At 36.3% G+C, this 27,020-nt stretch overlaps 1 protein-coding gene across 1 annotated transcript in view; it reads right to left on the bottom strand.

The window, feature by feature from the left end:
• The window catches only part of RSBN1L (round spermatid basic protein 1 like), an 88,493-nt gene that overhangs the window by 21,246 nt on the left and 40,227 nt on the right, over positions 1-27,020 (bottom strand). The window contains exons 2-3 of the mRNA XM_070369673.1: positions 26,103-26,219; positions 17,924-18,564 (exon numbers count right to left, since the gene is read on the bottom strand). Coding sequence (XP_070225774.1) covers positions 17,924-18,564; positions 26,103-26,219 — 758 coding nt within the window. The remainder of the gene's footprint in view (positions 1-17,923; positions 18,565-26,102; positions 26,220-27,020) is intronic.

Below are 27,020 nucleotides of genomic sequence, written 5' to 3'. Positions count from 1 at the left end.
CTCAGATTTTTAAAACAAAATGTGAGGCAAGCAAAATAAAACAAAAAAGCCTGTTACAAACAGTAAAACAAACAACAAAAAAAAAATCTACACAAAATTGAGGCATTTTACCTTCTCTAGTTATTACTACACACTGCTTATGAAAACAGAGTTGAGATAAACAGCATACTTCCCGACAATATAGTTCCTCCTTTCAACAGTTTATTATTTGATCTATAATGCTACTGAAATTATATTCAAAAGTTCCTATACCTATATTTTCCTAAATGGTTCATACCTTTTTGTTAGAATTTTCAAAAACAGACCCTCTGAAAACAGTGCATTTAACCATCATCAGTACTTTGTATGTCAAAAAGGAATTATGTTCCTTTCTAGATCTCAGCTTATTAATCTAAGATTCAGTTTATACTTCTCTGATGAAAACCTACTAGAGCTGGAGAACCAAAAGTCCTAGGCTCCAAATCTACATTTGCTATCTACCAGTTATGCTGGTAGAAATCAGTTAAATTCCTTCAGTTTTAGTTTCTTTAACTGGAAAGACTGATCTCAGATTTCTAAAGAAAACAGTAATTATGTAAAGCCACCTGTACAGTGTAAGCAAATGGTTATCATTCAAATTTAAACCAAAATAAAAGAGGCTATACCTCAAGAATCATTGGTCCTAAATTTCAAAAGTACATCCAGACCTTACAGAGAACCCTCACATGCTAACGCTAGTAAACACAAGTATCTTTAAAGCAAAACAAATTCCTTTCATAAATAAACATCTTTTTCTCTGGATTAGCCTTTATGGCCACTAACTTTAGGGAAATAACACTGTCTCAGTTTACCTGGGTCTATTCCAGTTTTAAAATGTGAAGTCCCATACACCAGGTAAATCTAGATGAGTAAATTTTCATCACATCAGGGACACAGACTCTAAAATATGTTCAGATCACAAGATGAATCCCTACACCCGCAGTTGGTAAACACATTATGTATCAAAGTATCTAAGCCCCCACCTACATCAAAAACGGGACAATTAAAGTTCTATCTTAACAGAATATTTGACTAAAACACTAGATAATTTTATTTTTTAGAATAATAAGCAAACCGGTGTTATCAATGATACATTATTTCCTTAATAAGTTCATTTACCAGAATTTCAAAGTTAAGTTTTCATGAAGTGCCATAAATTCACTTCTCAGAAATATAAAACGTTACCCAAATTCTTCAAGTTACAAAAAAAAAAAAAAAGCTGGGGTGTGTGTGCCCATTTTGTACTCATGGTCTGATCTTTCTCCTGCCTCCCAAAGTTCCCAGCGTCTCCAATACTGACAGAACTGAAAGTGAGTATCTGACGTTACAACAATATTTAGGCTCTAGATGTTTAGATATACTAACAGTACCACAAAAGTAAAATTAATCACTGTTATGCATTTCTGTAATGCAGTCTAACAAAGCCAAAAATATCAACTTAAAATTTAGCAAAATTATCAGGATTGGTATCAATTTTGTTAGCTGATTCTGAGATCGTGGCTTCAGTACTGGATCTGCAAATGAGCATGATTTTCTGAGAGACTGATTAAAATTAAAAGACTTGTATTAAAATTCATAAATACCTCACTGAAATCAAACACCTTCTGTTGTTAAACACAAGTTTTCAAGTGCTTTGAAATGTATCATTTGATTTACAAGACATATTTGAGAGGCAGGATTTACACTTCACACAATTAAGTTAATTTTCTGTGATTCAAACATCTTCGTCTTGTGTAAATTTCGATTACTGTCTAAACTGTTAACCAGTTCTAGAAAACCCAGAATCCAGTCTTTGCTATCCATCTGGGTCATTCTACTGTATCACAGTATCAACAATGATCAACTTAATGATTTGCGCAGTGACTCAATTATCAACGAATTAACTTGAAGAAGGAGGAATTTCCAGTGAGAGAATCCTTCTGCAACACAACTGAATATAAGACCTCTTACAAGGAAACGGGTACTTTTAACATACTCTTAAAACAAAAGTCAAATGAATGGATGGCCTGCTGGACTCTTTTCTTTCCAAGAGAGTATATGTAAGAATACACACATTCAGACCTGGAATACACACACTAGACCATTCAGGTATGACCTAAATAAAATCCCTTCTGTTTCTACGGTGAAAGTGAGAAATAGATTTAAGGGACTAGATCTGACAGACAGAGTGCCTGATGAATTATGGACAGATGTTCATGACATTGTACAGGAGACAGGGATCAAGACCATTCCCAAGAAAAAGAAATGCAAAAGAGCAAAATGGCTGTCTGAGAAGGCCTTGCAAATAGCTGTGAAAAGAAGAGAAGCAAAAGGCAAAGGAGAAAACTAAAGATATACCCATTTGAATGCAGAGTTCCAAAGAATAGCAAGGAGAGATAAGAAAGCCTTCCTCAGTGATCAGTGCATAGAAACAGAGGAAAACAATAGAATGGGAAAGATTAAAGATCTCTTCAAGAAAATTAGAGATACCAAGGGAACATTTCATGCAAAGATGGGCTCGATAAAGGACAGAAATGGTATGGACCTAACAGAAGCAGAAGATATTAAGAAGAGGTGGCAAGAATACACAGAAGAACTGTACAAAAGGGATCTTCATGACCCAGATGATCACGATGGTGTTATCACTCACCTAGAGCCAGAAATCCTGGAATGTGAAGTCAAGTGGACCTTAGGAAGCATCACTACGAACAAAGATAGTGGAGGAGATAGAATTCCAGTTGAGCTATTTCAAATCCTAAAAGATGATGCTGTCAAAGTGCTGCACTCCATATGCCAGCAAATTTGGAAAACTCAGCAGTGGCCACAGGACTGGAAAAGGTCCGTTTTCATTCCAATCCCTAAGAAAGGCAATGCCAAAGAATGCTCAAACTACTGCACAATTGCACTCATCTCACATGCTGGTAAAGTAATGCTCAAAATTCTCCAAGCCAGGCCTCAACAATACATGAGCCAAGAACTTATAGATGTTCAAGATGGTTTTAGAAAAGGCAGAGGAACCAGAGATCAAACTGCCAACATTCGGTGAATCATCAAAAAAGCAAGAGAGTTCTAGGAAAACTTCTATTTCTGCTTTATTGACTATGCCAAAGCCTTCACTGTGACAATCACAATAAACTGTGGAAAATTCTGAAAGAGATGGGAATACCAGACCACCTGACCTTCCTCTTGAGAAATCTGTATGCAGGTCAGGAAGCAACAGTTAGAACTGGACATGGAACAACAGACTGGTTCCAAATAGGAAAAGGAGCACGTCAAGGCTGGATATTGTCACCCTGCTTATTTAACTTATATGCAGAATACATCATGAGAAACACTGGGCTGGAAGAAGCACAAGCTGGAATCAAGATTGCCAGGAGAAATATCAATAAGCTCAGATATGCAGATAACACCACCCTTATGGCAGAAAGTGAAGAACTAAAGAGCCTCTTGATGAAAGAGTGAAAAAGTTGGCTTAAAACTCAACATTCAGAAAACGAAGATCATGGCATCCGGTCCCATCACTTCATAGTAAATGATGGGGAAACAGTGGAACAGTGACAGACTTTATTTTTGGGCTCCAAAATCACTGCAGATGGTGGAAGAAAAGTTACGACCGGTTTAACCTAGACAGCACATTAAAAAGCAGAGATATTACTTTGCCAACAAAGGTCCGTCTACTCAAGGCGATGGTTTTTCCAGTAGTCATGTATGGATGTGAGAGTTGGACTATAAAGAAAGCTGAGTGCCAAAGAATTGATGTTTTTGAACTGTGGTGTTGGAGAAGATTCTTGAGAGTCCCTTGGACTGCAAGGAGATCCAACCAGTCCATCCTAAAGAGATCAGTCCTGACTGTTCATTGGAAGGACTGATGTTGAAGCTGCAACTCCAATACTTTGGCCACCTGATGCGAAGAACTGACTCATTTGAAAAGACCCTGATGCTGGGAAAGACTGAAGGCAGGAGGAGAAGGGGACGACAGAGGAAGAGATAGTTGGATGGCATCACCAACTCAATGGACATGAGTCTGAGTAAACTACTGAAGCTGGTGATGGACAGGGAGGCCTGGGATGGTCATAGACAGTCGGACACGACTCAGCGACTGAACTGAACTGACACACATTCAAAAGACAGACTAATAAGGAAAGGATGCTCTTTAGTGCTTGGAGAGATTTAGGAGTCAGAGACAATCTTCTCTGAGGAAATATTAATCTGAAATATTACAGTTTATTTAATAGGTAAAAACAGGCCAAACTATACATGAAATAATTTATTTCTCTAACTGAAATAGACTTTGGAGTCTACCAAGTGGTTTCCATGCAATTCAAATAACTACTTCCATTCTAAAACATTAAAAAAAGAACCTACTATAACATTATTTAACTGTAGAGGAGGATAAATACTGTTAATAATTAGAAAAACAGAGCTACTATTAACAAGTTTAACATTCAGCCCTCTTTGAATAAAATTTCTGTGTTTAAATGTTAAGTAAAAACATGCAACATTTAGTAACAGCAAGAATGGGTAAAGCTTCTTTGGTGGTAATATTAAAGATATATTTTATAACTTAAGTACTTTGATTTATCCAGATGTTGCTATTTTAGATTGGAATGATTATTTCACTGACTGAAGAGAACATTACTGACCTAGCCATCTCATTTCATTCAAATTTCCACTTTTACATTAATTTCCAAGTTTACATATGTTGTTCTTTGTTTGAAAGTAAAATAAAAGGAAACACATGTCTAAATTAGTACAGATCTAAATGTTAAAAACTTTAACACAATAGATTAAAACAAATGTGATTTTTCCTCCTCTCCTATGTTTGACACCCCTAAAACAACACTATATTTGTTGATGATTTTTTGAAGTCTGTCCTATTAAAATTCATAAATATTTCAAAGGATATATGGAAAAAACTAAATTTTAAAGAATAAAGTAAATACAGACTCTACATGTTGGATTATAATGTTAAATATGGTACTTGAATCTTCATATTTCTTGTCATCTCATGGAAAAATACATATATATGTAAAATTCATTTACACATATAATTTGCTATAATAAAAGCACAAGTCCCTTCCCTTTTCACCAAAATGTGCTAAAACTGTAAAGTACTTTTGTTTGTCCACTACTAAAACCACAGATAAGTAATTCTCTGGTGGTCCAGTGGTTAGACTCCATGATCTCTCACTGCCAAGGGTCCAGGTTCAGTCCCTGATAGGGGAACCAAGACCCCTCACGTGAAACAGTTCACAGCAAAACCAAACAAACAAAAAGCAATCCACACATACATTCCACTAGAAAGTATGGCCTCTATATAAATTGCACATACTTAGCTATCGGGTTTAAAACAAAAAAGAATTTTCTTCTAAACATTGATTCTCCAAATATTAAAGACAATAATCTGATGCCTCAATAGAATGGATATAAATATATTTAAATTTAAAACTAAATTTTAAAAATTAAATTCATCACAATCTTAGCTTGAGAAAGTAATCTGCATTTTAAAATACAGTGTAACTCAATTAAAAAATGCCCAGACCTGAACTTACAAAAAAGATATATAGATGGCCAAAAGGCACAAGAAAAGATGTTCAACATCACTAATCATCAGGAAAAAGCAAATCAAAACTCCAGTGAAACATCACTTCACACCTGTCAAAAGGGCTATCATCAAAAAGATCAAAAATAACAAATGTTGGAGAGGATGTGAAGAAAAAGGAACCTTTGTACACTATTAATGTGAATGTAAATTGGTGTAGCCACTGTGGAAAACAGCAGAGGTTCCTCAAAAAACTAGCAATTTCATTCATGGGTATATATTAAAAAAAATGAAAACGCTAATTCAAAAAAATAAATGCATCCCAAGGTTGAAAGCAGCATTATTTACAACAGCCAAGATATGAATGCAACCCAAGTGTCCAACAACAGATGAATGGGTAACAAAGACATGGTGTGTGTATGTATATATGTACACATTCAAAGACACACACACACACACACACTGAACGCTATTCAGCTATAAAAAGAATACATTTTTTTCTATTTGCAACAACATGGATAGACTTGAGTGATATTACTAAGTAAAATAAGTCAGAGAAAGATAAATACTATGTATGTTATTAGTTATATAAGGAATCTAAAAAATTAATGAATATAACAAAAAAGAAAGACTCATAGATACAGAAAACTAGTGGTTACCTATGGGGTGGGGGGGGAGGGGGACGAGCAAGACTGAGGCAGGGAGTTAAGTACAAACTACTATGTATAAAATAAATAAGCTACAAGGGAATAATGTACACCATGTGCAATACAGACAATACTTTATAAGAGCTTTAAAATGGAATATAATCTAAAGAAACTGAAGCACTATTATGTCACTTGAAACTAATAATAATATAAATCAACTATACCCCAATTAGGGGCTTCCTAGGTGGCACTAGTGGTAAAGAAACCACCTGCCAATGCAGGAGACATTAAAAGATGTGAGTTCAATCCCTGGGTCAAGAAGATCCCTTGGAGGAGGGCATGGCAACTCACTCCAGTATTCTTGCCTGCAGAATCCCATGTCAGAGAAGCCTGACAGGCTACAGTCCACAGGGTCACAAACAGTCAGACACGACTGAAGTGACTTAGCATTCATGCATGCACACCGCCAATTAAAATAAAACACAGTGTAATGTAACTTTTAATTACATACCATTTAATACACACCATTTAATTCCTTCCTGGAGAAGGAAATGGCAACCCACTCCAATACTCTTGCCTAGAAAATGCTATGGACAGAGGAGCCTGATAGGCTCAGTCCATGGGTTCAGAACACAAAGAGTTGCACAAGACTGAGCAACTTCATATTAATACAACTTTTAATACTAATTGGGTAAAGAATCTACCTACACAGCAGGAAATACAGGTTCAATACCTGGGTTGGGAAGATGCCCTGGAAGGGGAAATAGCAACTCACTCTAATATTCTTGTGGCTTCCCTGGTGGCTCAGAATAATAAAGAACCATTATATCTATTACTGCGGGCAGGAATCCCTCAGAATGGAGTAGCCATCATGGTCAACAAAAGAGTCCGAAATGCAGTACTTGGATGCAATCTCAAAAACAACAGAATGATCTCTGTTCATTTCCAAGGCAAACCATTCAATATGACAGTAATCCAAGTCTGTGTCCCAACCAGTAACGCTGAAGAAGCTGAAGTTGAACGGTTCTATGAAGACCTACAAGACCTTTTAGAACTAACACCCAAAAAAGATGTCCTTTTCATTATAAGGGACTGGAATGCAAAAGTAGGAAGTCAAGAAACACCTGGAGTAACAGGCAAATTTGACCTTGGAATACGTAATGAAGCAGGGCAAACTCTAATAGAGTTTTGCCAAGAAAATGCACTGGTCATAACAAACACCCTCTTCCAAAAACACAAGAGAAGACGCTATACATGGACATCACCAGATGGTCAACACCGAAATCAGACTGATTATATTCTTTGCAGCCAAAGATGGAGAAGCTCTATACAGTCAGCAAAAACAAGACCAGGAGCTGACTGTGGCTCAGACCATGAACTCCTTATTGCCAAATTCAGACTTAAATTGAAGAAAGTAGGGAAAACCACTAGACCATTCAGGTATGACCTAAACCAAATCCCTTATGATTATACAGTGGAAGTAAGAAATAGATTTAAGGGCCTAGATCTGATAAATAGAGTGCCTGATGAACTATGGACTGAGGTTCGTGACATTGTACAGGAGACAGGGATCAAGACCATCCTCATGGAAAAGAAATGCAAAAAAGAAAAATGACTGTCTGCGGAGGCCTTACAAATAGCTGTGAAAAGAAGAGAAGCGAAAAGCAAAGGAGAAAAGGAAAGATAAAACATCTGAATGCAGAGTTCCAAAGAATAGCAAGGAGAGATAAGAAAGCCTTCTTCAGTGATCAATGCAAAGAAATAGAGGAAAACAATAGGGAAAGACTAGAGATCTCTTCAAGAAAATCAGAGATACCAAAGGAACATTTCATTCAAAGATGGGCTCGATAAAGGACAGAAATGGTATGGACCTAACAGAAGCAGAAGATATTAAGAAGAGGTGGCAAGAATACACAGAAGAACTGTACAAAAAAGAGCTTCATGACCCAGATAATCACTTTGGTGTGATCACTGACCTAGAGCCAGACATCCTGGAATGTGAAGTCAAGTGGGCCTTAGAAAGCATCATTACAAACAAAGCTAGTGGAGGTGATGGAATTCCAGTTGAGCTATTCCAAATCCTGAAAGATGATGCTGTGAAAGTGCTGCACTCCATATGCCAGCAAATGTGGAAAACGCAGCAGTGGCCACAGGACTGGAAAAGGTCAGTTTTCATTCCAATCCCAAAGAAAGGCAATGCCAAAGAATGCTCAAACTACCGCACAATTGCACTCATCTCACACGCTAGTAAAGTAATGCTCAAAATTCTCCAAGAGCAATATGTGAACCGTGAACTTCCTGATGCTCAAGCTGGTTTTAGAAAAGGCAGAGGAACCAGAGATCAAATTGCCAACATCTGCTGGATCATCGAAAAAGCAAGACAGTTCCAGAAAAACATCTATTTCTGCTTGACTGACTATGCCAAAGCCTTTGACTGTGTGGATCACAATAAACTGTGGAAAATTCTGAAAGAGATGGGAATACCAGACCACCTGATCTGCCTCTTGAAAAATTTGTATGGAGGTCAGGAAGCAACAGATAGAACTGGACATGGAACAACAGACTGGTTCCAAATAGGAAAAGGACTACGTCAAGGCTGTATATTGTCACCCTCTTTATTTAACTTATATGCAGAGTACATCATGAGAAACGCTGGACTGGAAGAAACACAAGCTGGAATCAATATTGCCGGGAGAAATATCAATAAACTCAGATATGCAGATGATACCACCCTTATGGCAGAAAGTGAAGAGGAACTAAAACGCCTCTTGATGAAAGTGAAAGTGGAGAGTGAAAAAGTTGGCTTAAAGCTCAACATTCAGAAAACGAAGATCATGGCATCTGGTCCCATCACTTCATGGGAAATAGATGGGGAAACAGTGGAAACGGTGTCAGACTTTATTTTTTTGGGCTCCAAAATCACTGCAGATGGTGACTGCAGCCATGAAATTAAAAGACGCTTACTCCTTGGAAGGAAAGTTATGACCAACCTAGATAGCATATTCAAAAGCAGAGACATTACTTTGCCAACAAAGGTCCGTTTAGTCAAGGCTATGGTTTTTCCTGTGGTCATGTATGGATGTGAGAGTTGGACCATAAAGAAGGCTGAATGCCAAAGAATGGACGCTTTTGGACTGTGGTGCTGGAGAGGACTCTTGAGAGTCCCTTGGACTGCAAGGAGATCCAACCAGTCCATTCTAAAGGAGATCAGCCCTGGGATTTCTTTGGAAGGAATGATGCTAAAGCTGAAACTCCAGTACTTCGGCCACCTCATGCGAAGAGTTGACTCATTGGAAAAGACTCTGATGCTGGGAGGGATTGGGGGCAGAAGGAGAAGGGGACGAGAGAGGATGAGATGGCTGGTTGGCATCACTGACTCGATGGACGTCAGTCTGAGTGAACTCCAGGAGTTGGTGATGGACAGGGAGGCCTGGCGTGCTGCGATTCATGGGGTCACAAAGAGTCGGACACGACTGAGCAACTGATCTGATCTGATATGATTACTGGTAAAGAATTTATAATTTGCAATTGGTAAATAATTACCAATTATTAATCGTAAAAAACTTGCACTGCAGGATACCCGGGGTTTGATTCCTGGTTGGGGAAGATCCCCTGGAGAAGGGCATGGCAACTCACTCCAGTATTCTTGCCTGGAGAATTCCATAGACAGAGGGGCCTGGCGGGCTACAGTCCATAGGGTCAAGGAGTGGGACATGACTGAGCAACTAACACTTACACTTTCTAGATTAATAACCCAATAATTCAAACATAAAATAAATTTATTTGAACAATTAATGTTTCAAACATGGAAATCTACACATATTCAAACTCAAACATATATACTTCTTGATGAAACTTGAGATATAAGAATATAATCACACACTTCTCACAAAAAAAAATAGTATGCTTTGATTTACATGACATCTGTAATAATGAAATATTATACAGCAAATAATTAAGTTTCCTCTGTAGCATGGAACAAAAAGAAATCTACAATAATCATTAGAAAAAAAGTCTCAATTATCCAAAAATAATTTATCCAACAGTTACAATTCAAGAGCAGTGGGATGGGAAAAGGAAAAAGGTAAGAGCTGAAAGAATATCTAAATAGTTAAAATAAATGTCACAAAGTCCATGATTCATATGAGGATACTCTTCTTACATATATGTTTCTACACTTGGCATAATTCCAGTTAATATCAAAAATCATTAAGGATAAGAAACCACAATTACAAGGGAAAGGAGTGGCAAGAGGTATACACAACTGCAGCTGCCCTAGCTCATCGAAATTATAATACCATAAGGACAAATCTAAATGGAAATAAAAACATAAATTATGTTGAATATGCTCAGTCATGAAATTAAAAGACACTTGCTCCTTGGAAGAAAATGACAAGCCTAGACAGCGTATTAAAAAGCAGTGACATCACTTTGCTGACAAAGGTCCCCACAGTCAAAGGTATGGTTTTTCCAGTAGTCATGTATGGATGTGGGAGTTGGACCATAAAGAAGGCTGAATGCCAAAGAATGGACGCTTTTGGACTGTGGTGCTGGAGAAGAGTCCCTTGGACTGCAAGGAGATCAAACCAGTCAATCCTAAAGGAAATCAACCCTGAATATTCACTGGAAGGACTGATGCTGATGCTGAAGCTGAAGCTCCAATACTTTGGCCACCTAATGTGTAGAGCTGACTCATTGGAAAAGACCCTGATGCTGGAAAAGACTGAAGGCAGGAGGAGAAGAGGGCGACAGAGGATGAGATGGTTGGATGGCATCACTGACTCAGAGAGTCTGAGCAAGCTCTGGCAGACAGTGAAGGACAGAGAAGCCTAGCATGCTGCAGTCCTTAGGGTCTCAAAGAGTCAGACTCAACTTAGTAACTGCACAACAACAATCCTCAGTCAAAAGGGTATCTTCAATAAAATCTTGGTCCTTAAAACTGTATGCTTCCATTATTCAAAAAATCCACTTATCTGGAAATACTCACATCCTGATGACACTTTGCATAAGATCACTGTATTTGCTTCAGTAAACATTAATCAAATTATTAGTTTTCTGATGCAGTTAAAAAATTGAAAATATGAACATACACCACTGCATTAAAACATATCCTATATGCTTCCTTTAAAGGTATACCTTAAAAGGTATATATATATTCCTTAAAAGGTATACCTCTCAGAAGACAACATAATAAAAGGCAGAAAGGATACTTATTTTTATATTTGTAAAAGCTATCAACAGATGTAACATTTTTAACCTAAACCTCCCCTAGAGTCCTCCACTCCACAAAAAACCTACCACCATCATGACTACACTTTCATACTTCCCTTTATTTACTCCATTTATTCTCTATAAATGTTATGAAGGGAAGTAAGGGGAATGGGAGAGGAGGAAATAGTAGACTTTTCTTACCCACTGTCAGTAACTGTCAATAACATAATCTCAGTTTTGGTTAATGGGAAAGGGACTGTTCAATTAGATTATGTTTAAAAGCCTATTCATTATTCCTCACATAATCTTTAAAAACAAAAACAAAAAACACATTTGGCTTGCTACAAAAGAAAAAAGTAGCCTTTATGACAGGAAATACATTGCCAAAAATATACTGCTTTCTCTTATTTTAGTTATAAAAATTGCTGCAACAAGGGAAGCAAATTGGACATATGTAATTTAAAAAACCACTAGGAATGACTCACTTGAAATAATGCTGTTTCCCAAAATGTGCTCCCTGATATGCCAGTTCCTGAAGAGAAGGCTCTATAGTCCAGTAAGTTTGGAAAGCTCTTCTGGTTGGGAGGTTCACCACACACTATTAAACGCTATAAAGGCTGTGAGAAGACTCAAAATAAACAAACTTATTTCGCCCAGCATTAGACAAACTGTTTTAATTTCAAAATCTGTTTCTCTTATTTACCTGTTTTCTTTTAGTGTGCCTATCAACATCCCAAGATATTAAAAATTCCACAGAATACTTTACAGTATGTGCTTAGTCGCTCAGTTGTGTATGACTCTTTGCAACCTTTTGGACTGGAGCCCGCGAGGTTACCTGTCCATGGAATTCTCCAGGCAAGAACACTGGAGTGCACTGTCATTTCCTTCTCCAGGGTACAGTATATATTATAGTTAACTCATGCTAAATAGAGAAGATATAATAGATGCTTCTAGCAAGTATCATCATCAATCCAAAAAAAACAAACAAACAAACAAGAGGATAGTTACTATAGTAAAAAAAAAAAATGTGGGAGTGAGAGCAGAAGAAACTACTGGTTCAATTCTGGTGAATTTTTATTAAAAAAAACAAACAAAAAGTCGAGCTCACCATGGCAATCTAAGCATCTAACAAAAATAAATGTGCCACAAGGGGGAGCTATTCCCCATCACATCTAGTATATATCCTTCCAAAGTAAAACATGTAACAGGTAATGACATTCAATCAATATTTTATTTCAAAAATATCCTTATAACTAAAATAAGAATAAAAGTGTTATTATTTATTATTTAAATTAGTACAATAAAGGAAAAAGTCTCCGTTCTCAATTAGAGCATCTGATACCTGCCTGCCACCTGCCATAACAGATCAGGTCAAACATTTAAGTTGTATATGTCAAGCACAATTAGTCAAAATGAAAATTCAGTACAAAGGCAGGCAATGGTCAAAGATGCCATGATGAATCATTTTCATCGGCCTAGCACGATAAATGAATGACCCCAGATGAATTCAATAATTGTTAGTTTTCTCCCCTCATTTTGAAGAGCCAAGGCTAAGATTCAAATTAGATTTAATAACTTGACTTTCAGATGTTCAAGCTGGTTTTAGAAAAGGAAGAGGAACCAGAGATCAAATTGCCAGTATCTGCTGGATCATCGAAAAAGCAAGAGAGTTCCAGAAAAACATCTATTTCTGCTTTATTGACTATGCCAAAGCCTTTGACTGTGTGGATCACAATAAACTGTGGAAAATTCTGAAAGAGATGGGAATACCAGACCACCTGACCTGCCTCTTGAGAAACCTGTATGCAGGTGAGGAACCAACAGTCAGAACTGGACATGGTTCCAAATAGGAAAAGGAGTACATCAAGGCTGGATATTGTCACCCTGCTTATTTAACTTACATGCAGAGTACATCATGAGAAACGCTGGGCTGGAAGAAGCACAAGCTGGAATCAAGATTGCCGGGAGAAATATCAATAACCTCAGATATGCAGATGATACCACCCTTACGGCAGAAAGTGAAGAAGAACTAAAGAGCCGCTTGATGAAAGTGAAAGAGGAGAGTGAAAAAGTTGGCTTAACGCTCAACATTCTGAAAACTAAGATCATGTTATCCGGTCCCATCACTTCATGGCAAATAGATGGGGAAACACTGGAAACAGTGACTGACTGACTTTATTTTGGGGACTCCAAAATCACTGCAGATGGTGACTGCAGACATGAAATTAAAAGATGCTTGCTCCTTGGAAGGCAAGTTATGACCAACCTAGACAGCATATTAAAAAGCAGAGACATTACTTTGCCAACAAAGGTCCATCTACTCAAGGCTATGGTTTTTCCAATAGTCATGTATGGATGTGAGAGTTGGACTATAAAGAAAGCTGAGCGCCAAAGAATTGATGCTTTTGACTGTGGTGTTGGAGAGGACTCTTGAGAGTCCCTTGGACTGCAAAGAGATCCAACCAGCCCATTCTAAAGGAAATCGGTCATGAGTGTTCACTGGAAGGACTGATGCTGAAGCTGAAACTCCAATATGTTGGCCACCTGATGATAAGAGCTGACTCATTTGAAAAGACCCTGATGCTGGGAAAGATTGAAGGCGGGAGAAGGGGATGACATGAGATGGTTGGATGGCATCACTGACTCAATGGACATGAGTCTGAGTAAACTCTGGGAGCTGGTGATGGACAGGGAGGCCTGGCGTGCTACAGTCCATGGGGTTGCAAAGAGTTGGACACAACTGAGCAACTGAACTGAACTCGCTATTAAAATATTGGTAGATTTAATCATGAGTTAACAGCTGATGTAAGTTATTTGCCTTCAGTAACTCAGAACCAGGTTTGAGGGAGGGAAAAAGGTGACTGGAAGATAACTGCCCCAGTTTTCATATTCTTACAGTAGTAAGTTCTTACTACAGGGTTTGGAGTGCACACTGATTAAATACTGTGTGTCAAGACAGAAATCTCAATTATTCCTTGACAGATAAAAATCCTGTCTTACTTGCCTTTCTGTTCCCCTACCATGAAAAACAGGAGAATGATAAATGTCCAAATGACTATTTGAACAAAATAGAGATGGTAGACTAAGACAGATGTGAAAAAGTGAAAGTGTTAGCCACTCAGTCGTGTCTTACTCTTTGTGACCCCACAGACTGTAGCCCTCCAGGGTCCTCACCGTTCAATTCTCCAGTCAAGAACCCTGGAGTAGGTAGCCATTCCCTTCTTTAGGGGATCTTTTTGACCCAGGCATCAAACCCGGGTCCTCCTGCCTTGCAGGCAGATTCTTTACTGTCTGAGACACAAGGGAAGCCCGAGAGAGATGTGGGTGATTGCACATGGCCAAAATCCCTTCCCAAGCATGTAACTCACTTCTGAGCAACGTGACTCTGCCACTCCCACTATCAAGAAGTGAATCTGGGTGTGGCTTCATGACTTCCTTTGGCCAGTGGGACATTAGCAAACACAAAACAAGCAGAGGCTCACTCTTTCTGCTCTATAAATCCTACAACTACCACCATGGATACAAGCCCAAGTTAACTTGCAAAAACGTGATCATCACCCCAACTGACACTGCCTCACAACACCAGACATATAAGCAAGGTCTCCTAAGAACAACTGATCTGAAAACCGCAAGACATGAATGAAGCTATCCAGTCACCAATAGAGCTGACAAAGACTTTCCAGAGAGGCCAATGAATTGTGAGAAATACCTTTAAGCCACTTAGTTTTGAGGCTTTTCGATCTGATCTGTGGCAAAATATCTGATATAGATAGGTTACAAGCTTTCCATAAAAATCCATTTTTATTCTCAAACAGAATTCTATCATACAGTTTGACTGATATTATATCACTAACCTCAGAGTCACATCAGAAAAATGACATAACCTATAAGACAATACGTAATTCCACCATATTTTCAAATTTTTCAGGCAATCTGCAGGGATATAGATGAAGATGAGAAACAGAATTATACAAGTAAAAAGAATTCCAAAACCAATGAGCAAAGAACAGGATGTCTTGTGCCTTGATCCGTTTTGGCAGTGCCATGTGTCTGTGTGTGTCTGTGTGTGTACACAGATATACACCGATACATACACCAAAAAATCTTTAAATTAACATGATTCAAGAATAAAGGCTAAACAGATATAAAAATGAAGTTTTGTGAAAACTACAGAGTAATATTACAAAGATAAACCTTATCACTATAAAGATCATAGAAATAGCTACATCTTACTTACATTGTCATCGTTTAGTGTCTACAGATATAGGGCAAATGATTTTGGCTGCTCTGATTTTAATTAAATATTCAGAAAACTAGTCTGCAGAAAACAACTTCCTCAGTCTTCTAAGCTCTTAAAAAAACAAAGAATCTGGTTTGGCGAAACATCAAATGAGCAGCTCAGGGAAGCTTTTTGCTAAATATTCTTTCTCACACCACGGGAATGGCTGGATCTGGAGGACCATGGGGTAAAGGCACATGGACCTTGCACAGGCAATTTCCTGCCACCCATCTAAAGTTAAAGTAAAAGCAGTCCCTGTAGCTGGCGAATCACACAGATACAGGGCCAGAGGCACAACTGGTAACAAAGGCTGCAACTGTATGTGGTATCCAAGAGCTCTAACAGGTAATGGCAATCAGGGTAGGTGGCTCTACAAGGACTTGAGACTCACTACATAGTCACACACCGGCCTGATTAACAAGTCCCAGCAAAATATTGCATTAGCAACAGAAGTATGGTTTCGTGTTGTATGTATTACACAAGTTAGGATGAAAATGCTTATCATTTAATAAATAACAAGGAATAAAAAATTAATACTTCCTAACCTTAAAAGCTATCTGAAAAGCAAATATATGTATTGTGACATTTAAAAGATGATTGAAATAACTTGCATTGTATGGCAAAAGAAAGTTTATGATACAGTGGAAACAAATTACATTGGAAGCTAAGAGGTCTATCATAAAACCTAGCACTTAGCAGACATAAAATAAATGAAAAACAAATCAATGATCTAATACCAAAGGTTTCTGGGTAGTTATTTCTTCTCTGTCCTCATTGCTAAAATTAAATGGTAATGGAGATTAAATGGGTTATTACATATAAAGTACTTAAAACAGTTCCTGGTAGTCAATAGGCAGTACTCAATAAATAGTAGACACTATTACTAGATGCCAGTCTACTAACCATTATGAAATTTATAAAATGACAGAGCAAGTGACAAATGCTCTACAGCTCACTTTCAGCTCTAAAAAATATTTAAATTCTAATTCTCCAACAGTAAGTAGCCCCTCCCCCCAACACACACATATTAAAATGTTAAATACAAGCACATTATCCAGACTTCAGTATATTATAGAATACACATCAAACATACTGTGGGGTGGGGAGGTTGGTATGTGAGGGTGTGACTGAATGTCCAGACTATCATTTAAAGTGGAAACTATAACTTGAACAGATATTAAACAAACACACAAAAAAGATACACACTCAAAATAAGGAAAAGGGTCTTGGGTGAAGATAAAGGAGACTGTTCTACTTCTGGCACTGCTGCCAACCTTAAAATCTTAAATGGCTCCTATCTGTGTTTGTTTAAGTTGAGAAAGATTGGGACAGATGATCACTAAGATCTCTCTGAAACTTTCTTCACTTTTTTTCCTCTTTTCAAACCAGAATATCAATTATTACTTAGAATACTGGAAACTTTAGCACAGATAAACATGAAAATTGCTGATCTTCGGCCTAAGCAGTCTCTGATCTGAGAATGAATAATGATGCACCAGCCTTTAGATGGGCCTACATTCACTTCTAAAAGCCAGTGGACTGGATTCTTCCTCTGCTTTCTAAAATAATGTATATTCAGGAATTCTCTGGCGGTCCAATGGTTAGCATTCCAGTCTTTCACTGTTCAATCCTAGTCAGGGAACTAAGACCCCACAAGTTGCATGATGCAGCCAAAATTAATTAATTAATTAATTTAAAATAATGTATATTCTACAATGAGAAGGGTAGGAAATAGAAATTAGCTCAATATATGCACTGATATGCTAATATTCTCACATAATCACATATTTAACTAATGATTCCTTTGTACCACAATATACTGAATACCCAACATTTATTCAGCACCTTCCATATGATGAATCCAATGCTATGCACTTTTAAAGCACTATTTCATAAAGCAAGAAGACAATTTTAAGTGATGTTCAGGCAGGAGAACTAGTATATGGACTGGAATAATAAATAGGCAAATTCATTTCACTCGCAAAATAAATCCAAGGAAAAAAGGACAACAGAATCTTAATTATTTCACTATCTTTAAGAAAATACAGACAAATAGAAGCTGAAATTTAAACTCTAGTGTTCACATCCAGAGAGTAATTTATTCTTAATATCTCCAAGAGGTTTCATTATATCCTTACCTTTTTTTATTGCAAACCTGTAAGAAAATGAGGATCAAAGAACATAATAAACTTGTCTAAAACATATAATTAAAAGTTAAATTAAACTTTAACAACTAAAACCTCTTACCTGAGCATGAAAATTGGACATAGTCGTTGTCTCTATATCCTTCTTTCCCAATATCTCCATTTTCACTGGTGAATTGGGAAAATTAAATGAAAAGTAGTCTAAAAAATCAGGTAAATAAGTAGCTGCCCCATGAACAATACCCATTACATAGAAAGCTGCAGAGTTCTCATTTTCACTGAACACCAGATCCACAAACTCTTCTGCAAACCTCTCCATCTCCACAGGAGACAGATGGGAGAGTTCATTGCTGTAGGCATGGATAACTGATGCACCTCCGTTAGGCTGGTGCTCAATATGAATGAGCTGTTTGAACCGCAAAGTGTCCAGCCTTCTGAGGTTGTTCTGAACCCGTGGCTCCTTTAATGAGACAAATGGAAACTCACTGTTTTCTGGAATTTTGGAATCATAATTCTTGGTATCCAAACTCTTTCCACTGTAATCCTTTATGGTATCATTTAGGATACCTCTGGCTTCTTGATCTTCAACATCAGACAGCAATCCTGAGCAGATAGTTTGAATAGATTTGCTATACATTTTTGGACGCTTCCGTTTTTCATTCTCTTTGTGTTTCTTTTTCTTTTTCTTCTTTACCTTCTTAATTTGTAAGTCTTCTACACTTGTTTTTGGTTTCTCCTTCCCACCTGTTGGGAAAAATTTTTTTTGAAACTACGCATTTTAGTTTCTTTTAATATCATGCTTCAGGAACTGTTTTATAACAAATAAGCAAAGTTTACACAAAATGAAGTTTATATTTGGGACTTGTTTTACACAGTATTGATAATCATAATTTAGTCAGGCTTTTTCCCTCTCTCCACACACATAGGCACACATACACACAGAGGAAGACTTAAGACAGTTATGCTTACAGTGAGTAGTACCATTCTAACATGAAGTAGATGCTCAATCAGTATTTAATGAAGTAATGAAATTAGTGTTTTAGAAATCATAGTCTTCAAATTTTAAATACAGAAAATCAGAAATGGAAAGCTGAACAAAAGTCAATGTGAACAATGAATGCCCTGCAGATATTTCCCATTGATATGTATCTTTTTTACTTTAAGTTCTTACACATTATATACAGGTGTCAAGATTTACAAATCAGCAAAGGAGAAAAACACTTGCATAGTATATAAGCAACAAACACAGAAATTCTCCTTAGCTCTTTACATACTTCCTTTTCCATAAACTACTCTTTAATCTAAAATGGGCTATTCTAGATCTACTAGAGTCTACAAAATTCCCAGTGAAAACTCAGCAACGTATCATAAGAGATGACAAAATCAGAATAATTTCTCATGTCCTAAGTACAAATGATATCCATGTACTGGTAAAGAGAGAAATTAAAGAAAAGAAAAAGAAATGGGTCAATAATAAGTTTATATATTAATGAACCTCTGTAACCAAAGGTAAGTAGACACTAGGCTCAGAAATTTAGAAATTCAAAGAATTAAAGATTAATCTACAGTGGCTATACAGCTATAGAATTTAAGCGTACATATTAAATACAATATTATCACAGTATATTTATTTCTAGACAATAAAAAACACAGAAAAGAACAAACATCCTCACAAGAAAATACTGTGGTTCCTAAGACAAAATAAAAAAAGTTATTAAAATGACAATTGAGAAAAACAAGCATTCACTGTTTCCGTCTGTTATTTCACCTTTACAGATAACCAGTCATGAATTAAATCTTCGCAACCTGCTTCTTTATCTAAATTTTTCCATCTTCACATATCTCTAGTATTCTTTTCTGTCTCTGGTGAATGAGATGCCCTGCCTACTTTCCAAAAACAAGTCACTCCCACCAACTCCAAAACCCTTGCTTAAAGTTCTCTCCTCTTCTTTTGACCATCAAACTTCTCATAAAGAACCACTATACCCACCAGTGTCTTATCTTTATTACATGACTATTCCTATCCTTTAAATTCTGGGTCTGTTTCCAGTCTTCTCTATCCCAGATTGTTCAAATATCAAATCCAATGATATTCTCTCAAATCATTTTTCCTGATCTCTCCAAGGTTCTATGTAATCACCCACATCATCCTTGATTATTTTTAACTTCCATGATACTACTGCCTTAGCTTCTGATCTGAGCTTCTGTTCATCCCTTGATTCAACTGTTTTCAAGGGTTCTCAATGACTACCAAGTAAAATACAGTCTCTTCAGTCTGGAATCCAAACTCAGTGTCCTCAAGTACCCCCATGCTCTGGTCAACTACACTACTTACAATTTCTTATGAAACATACCTAATCCTACTTTATCTTTCTACTACTAGTAAAGTTATTTCCTTTCCCCAAAACATCTTTGCCTTGCCCCAGTACTCACTACTGGACTTTCTTACCCATCCTATAAAGACAACTCTTAGGTTATTTTCATTTTTCTTTGGAACTGAAATATCTTCACTCTAAATTAATAAACTGTTATTATTCTATATATATGAATATATATGATATAGTCATACAAAGTCATTATTTTTTTCATTCACAGGATGTCTGTATAACATATATCCTTCAGGATAATGTATGAGTGAAACAAATAACTTTAATGAATTCATAGTGAAACCCTTTTTTTCACCAATCATTGAATCCCTCCTGGCATTTCTGGCATCTAGTACATTGCTATATATGAACATTTAACAAATACAAAGATTTCTCTCACCAACAGACTACCTGACGTTTACAGGCTTATCCCGTTTGCAGTTCAGTCAGTTTTTCACCACATCCTAACCTTGAAACAAAAAGCATAAAAATTCTCTCAAGTTCACAGCAATTCTTAAAAATGGAAAGTTTAATGTTAATAATTAACCATCTCTTCTGAAAATTCATAAGTATGAAATGAAGGCCAAACTGGTATCACTGTGAAAAGCAAAACTAAAAATCTGCTAACATTATTGATTGCACAAGTTTGCAAATTCATAAAATGCAAAGTGTTAATTTTCTCAAGAGTCTATATGTAAGTAAGTTAAAAATATATTAACAAATTCATACTTGCTACCCAAGTATAAATGATCAAAACATCAGATTCAGTTAATAGCAACAAAATTAGTAATAAAAAAGTTAAAACAGGGAGTTAATCAAAATGAAAGATAAAAATAAGTTTATATATGTAAGTGAAATCCAAATGAGTCAAGGAAAAAGACAGTAGTGAATTAGAAGAGAACTTAAAAAAAATAAAATCAATAATGAAAAAAAAAACCTAGAACTTAAAACAGTTTAATTGTTCTAGGTATAATTAATAACTAAACTGGAAACAAATGTAAAATTGCACAAATTAAATAGCTTGCCAATACAAGCAAAATTTCATTTGAATTAAAATATAACCTTAATACCCTATTACATTTACAGCTAATACATTTTTTAAAAGTTAAAATAGAAAATATTCAAATACATGTTACATTAAAATAAAACAGGTACAATAGTTCATTTCTTAGTCATAAAGATGGATGAAAATAGTTGTAGTATAATAGTCAGAAACTGAGAAAGGCTAGCTAATAACAAATTAGTCAAAAGATTATTATATTGAAAATCAAATAATTAAACTTACATGACAAATTATAATTAAATACTAAAGTGAGCACCATGAGCAGAAGAGAATTAACATAAAATGCCCAAGAGTGCTATCCTTAGAAAGGCCTGCTTGCAAGGTTGGCCCTTGGTTGGCACCTGAGAACTTGTATTTTGGGAAGGTTATTACTATTCTCTGATAAAAGTGGCTCATTGTGCCTAAACTGTTTCTGCAAATAATATGGTTTACGTTGAGCACCTGTTTTCCTTCTGGGAGCCTTGGATTTTGCTACAACTAGACAGGGGGTGGGAGAAGGCAATGGCACCCCACTCCAGTACTTTTGCCTGGAAAATCCTATGGACGGAGGAGCCTAGTAGGCTGCAGCCCATGGGATCGCCAAGAGTCGATTACGACTGAGCGACTTCACTTTCACTTTTCACTTTCATGCATTGGAGAAAGAACTGGCAACCCACTCCAGTGTTCTTGCCTGGAGAATCCCAGGGATGGTGGAGCCTGGTGGGCTGCCGTCTATGGGGTCACACAGAGTCAGACACGACTGAAGTGACTTAGCAGACAGGGGGTGCCTACGTGACCAGTTCCCAACAGAAACCTTAATTATTGAGTTTCTAATGAGCTTCCCTGGTAGACAACATTTCATATATGTTGTCACAATTCACTGCTGGAAGAACTAAGTGCATCCTGTGTGACTCCACTACGAGAGGACTCTTAGAAACTTGTGCCTAGCTTCCTCCAGAAATTGCCACATGTGCCTTTTGTCCTTACTGATTGTACTTTGTATCCTCTACCATAATAAGTCATAGCCATGAGTACAAATTTATGCCGAGTCCTATGAGTCCTCCTAGCAAATCATCAAATCTGGGGGTAGTCTTTGGGACCCCTCCCCTCCAATGAATACAGATAAAATGCATTCTTTACATTTAAAACAAATCAAACACTAGCCTTCACTAGATAGATTTTTAAGTTTTATATAATCATGCATTTCCTGTCTTGGAATGATGCATGAAATGCAACAGATACATATGTAGGAAATTTTTAAATACTTAAGGTGGTAAGACTATTTTGAATATCAATGTTCTTCTCTTATACTAAAAGGTATTTAAAGTACATATTTACTCTAAATTCATAATTCTTCGAACAGAGCCTAATACATCAGAACTGTAGTGTTTTACTAGAGGATCCTGGTAAATACCCGCAACAGAAAGAATTGCTAAGTAATTTGGACCCTCAAAAAGTATAGAAATGTAGTTGATGGGAGACCCTCCCCTTGAAGATCCATAGACATATGAACAGTAGATCTCAAACACACATTCCCCGCCCCCTCCCCACATGCACAGATAGCCAAAGGGAGAATCGGACACAAAGAGAAATGGAGATACACACACAGCCAGAAGAGACACTCTGATAGAGACAGGAAAAAAATCACAAACACAGATAAAAAAGAAAAACCAGTATGTGTTACTAATGGCAAGTTATTTTTTAAAAATCTTTAAAAATTACAAAATCACTAGAATTCCCATTCCTAACCTTAGTATATTTTTAGTGTTAATAAAGGTTGCCAGAAACATTGGATCTGATTTCATATTTAATATGTGAAGTAATAGGGGCTTCCCTGGTGGCTCAGAGGTTAAAGCGTCTGCCTCCATTGCAGGAGACCCGGGTTCAATCCCTGGGTTGGGAAGATCCCCTGGAGAAGGAAATGGTAACCCACTCCAGTATTCTTGCCTGGAAAATCCCATGGATGGAGAAGCCTGGTAGGCTACAGTCCACAGGGTTGCAAAGAGTCAGACGCGACTATGGGAAGTAATACACATAATTTCATTATCATACACAGAAACAAAGTAGTAATTAGCTTAGCTATTTTCAGCCTGTGGTCTCTGGGAATGACTTTCCTTTTATGCACAGCAATATTTTCACTCTTCCTTTCAAGAATTACCTACCCGTGACCTTTAGTACACTAACAATAACCTTGAACATTGGCTTCTTTTAATGCCCTTTTCACCTGCTCACCATCAAGCTCCTTGATACGCTATAATGACAAAATTTACTCTCAAAAATACTATACTGGTAACATCCATGTTCTTATACCTTTATCAATAAAGAACATAAAAATGACTAGAACATATAAGTATATTCAGAAAAAGTAATTGGTAGACATTAGAAATTTTAAAAAATGAGCTAAATAAGCTTATGTTTCACATTTATTTGTTCCTTTAAACTGTTTCTAATAAAGCAAACTCCTATTTTATCAGTGAAAAACACTTATAAGATTTCTCCATTAATAATACCTTTCTGCTATGTATATAATCATGTATGTAACTCTAGTCATACTCGATGCAGTTTTAATGAAAATCTGGAGGAAATAAGATTGGTGTGGAGAAACAGTTAGCATCTATTTCAGATATTCAAGGGTCATTACCCACTCCATGCCTGCGTCTGCCATAAGTTGCAATGTTAGCATCATCAGAAGGAGAAACTTATAAAGAGAAGAAAAGTTAAAAACCATAAAACGGGGCACAAGGCAGTAAAGAACAGCATACTTACTCCCCAACCTAACTGATTTTTCTGTTGCTTCAGGTCACCAATGACAAAGGATGCCTTTCCCTGGTCATAACGCTCACTTGGCAAATGGCTGGCCACACATGCAGGACAAACTGTGCTGATAATAACAACAGCTAATACTCACTCACTGCTTACCATGGGACAGGCACAATCTCACAAGTTAATCATGTTTTTATTCCAGCTGGTAAAGAATCCGCCTGCAGTGCAGGAAACCTGGGTTCGATCCCTGGGTTGGGAAGATCCCCTGGAGAAGGGAACGGCTACCCACTCCAGCATTCTGGCCTGGAGAATTCCATGGATTGTATAGACCGTGGGGTCCCAGAGTCAGACACAACTGAGCGACTTTCACGTTCACTTTTTTTTACCCTCCGAGGAGAGATAAGTTTTCTCATTGTTTTTAAGCACAAGAGTTCATCTTTCGTACACGTTAACAAGAAAGATTCCTATCTGTTTACTGAATATCTGTGGACTAGACACTGTACTTGGTACTTCCCCTATACTTAACGTCATTTAATCTCCACAACCCTGAAAGGCAGTAATTATTTACCTCCATTTCACAGGAAGTATATTTTCCTACGTCATCCCAGAGATCAATTTATTTCCAAATGTCTTTTATTCCCCTCTATCATCACTAGGTTTCAGTTTAGCTTAATTATCTCTTAAGCTTTTCATTTATTTCAAAATCAAGGTTACCATTGTATATTACTAAAAAAATCTCCACTTCTTAGGTTATTTAAAATTCTGCTTGCTTATGTAATTTCAAGGTTCACATATTTCACATTAATGGTATGCAAGCAATTTAACATTCAACCCAGTCATAGGAATTTACAACACTGTACACTCAAATGAATAATAAAATGACTATGTGACTAAAGCAATTTAAAAAATGAGTAAACCAATATGGTAAAGAAAAGAAAACTTTTCAAGTGTTAATCATAAGCTGCTGTACAGCACTAGTGTGATTATATTCAATTCCTGCCTCAGAGGCTTACAATCTATTTGGACAACACACATCAAACACACTGGCAAAGAAACAAGACGAAGGCCTGTGAGCTTTACCAAGTAGTCACCAATCTTAGCTCTGTCGTGTTTCTTCAGGGTCTAAAGAATTTTTTAGAAAATAAAGTTCTGACAAGTAGAAAATAAGAGCTTAGCCAAAGTGCACCAAAGAACATGTGGAAACAGGACAAAGAGTTAAATGAAATCATAGAATCTAAAAGTCTATGTACCTTAAATTATGTAATTAATTTCATTGCACCTACAGTGCTACGGACTTCTCTCCCATATGTAGACAGAAAGGCTTATGCACATGTAAACTCAATATGAAATTAATAAAAGTCAACGTGTTATGATCAACAAATTGTTGACTTGATGAGGCAGTTAATGAATTTGCTGGCTATCAAGCAAGCAAATGCCATTAATTCTTCTTACCTCCTATCTGAGTGAATTTAAAACTATCTATCACAAATTCTCCCTCGAAGAGTTCATATTTATTGATAGGATCTATATTATTACCTAACCATCCACCCCCACATAATAACTAACTAAAACAGTTATTTTAGTTATTTAGTTATTTTTCTCATTTTTTTATGAGAAAAAAATAGGAAACAAAAAGAGGATATTCTTCAGCTTGCAAGAACATACAGTAAAACAGAACATCTTGTTATTTAGCTCAGAGTAAAATACTCCCTGTAAACTATGCATAGCGATTATCATCAAACACTGGTAAGATCACTGCCTCTGCCATACCTCTCTATCATGGTTAAAATTGCTTTAGTCTCTTCTTTTAGATTATCCAAATACCCATAAACTAGTAATGTAAACACAGAATTACATAACCTATTTTTAAATGATTCAAGGAACCTAATAATTACCTTTACTACTTCCAATAACTCACTAAATAAATATACTAAAGACATATTACTAAACAGATTAGAAAAGTCCACTATTAACTTTTCATACCTTGACCACAAATGTTTATTCTCAGTAAAATTCAGCACCAAGTAACATTTCTTATTTTAATCACTAAGCCAATAAGTACACTGAACAATATAATATCGTACAACTGAAATCACTGAATATATACTTACTTTTCAGTAAAATCTTTACTTCTCCATTTTCTTTCTTGATCTCATTCATTACTTTATGCTTCTTTTTTTCTCTCTCCTTTTCTTTATCTCTCTCTTTAATTTTGTCTTTGATTTTATCTAAAAGACAAAATAAATACTTCAAAACATTATACAATTTTCTTTCATGAACTACAGTGCAATTTCTCAAATTACAATACACCAAGGAAATCAGAAAGAAAAAAAGATGTAATTGTTCTTTCTCTAAGTTTTTAGGAAGTATTTTTAAATTTCCTTTCATACATTAAACACTGGAATATATACATCATAAGCTGTCAAAATGTAGCATTACAAATTTTATTCTATAGATTATTCTTCACCTACTTCATTTCCAACACAACATCAGCCTAACTTCAAATCACTTAAAATAACTGGCTAACTTTAATCAGGAGAGTAAACTACAGTGGAAAAAGGGCTAGTTTTGAAGTTGGGCATATTTGTTACAACACTGGAAAAAATACTCATTCTCAATGGCCTAATGTATAAAATAATGAAATTGATGATAAATTTTCATAGGTTACACCAGGGCTAAATGAAGGAAGATATAAAAAGACTACCCAGAGTTTGATATATCTATATAATATATACATATATATGTATCTATATACATATATATATATGTACATATACATGTACATATATATATATGTGTATATATATATATATATAAAAGACTAGATATTAAGTTGCCTTACCCTTGTATCTTTTAAAAAAGACATGACTGACTTGGCTAACTAGTGATACTATGATATTAAAATAAAGCATATAGGAACGCAAAGAATCATTGGTTCACATTCTAAAATTCAAACTTTGTATTTGCAAAATTATTTGATGTCCTTTTAATTCTTGTTTGTTCAACCAAGCTCCTATGCACTCAGCAAC

The sequence above is a fragment of the Bos mutus genome, chromosome 4, assembly GCF_027580195.1.
Source record: "Bos mutus isolate GX-2022 chromosome 4, NWIPB_WYAK_1.1, whole genome shotgun sequence".
Classification (NCBI taxonomy): domain Eukaryota; kingdom Metazoa; phylum Chordata; class Mammalia; order Artiodactyla; family Bovidae; genus Bos; species Bos mutus.
This window is presented reverse-complemented; position numbering and strand designations above follow the sequence as displayed.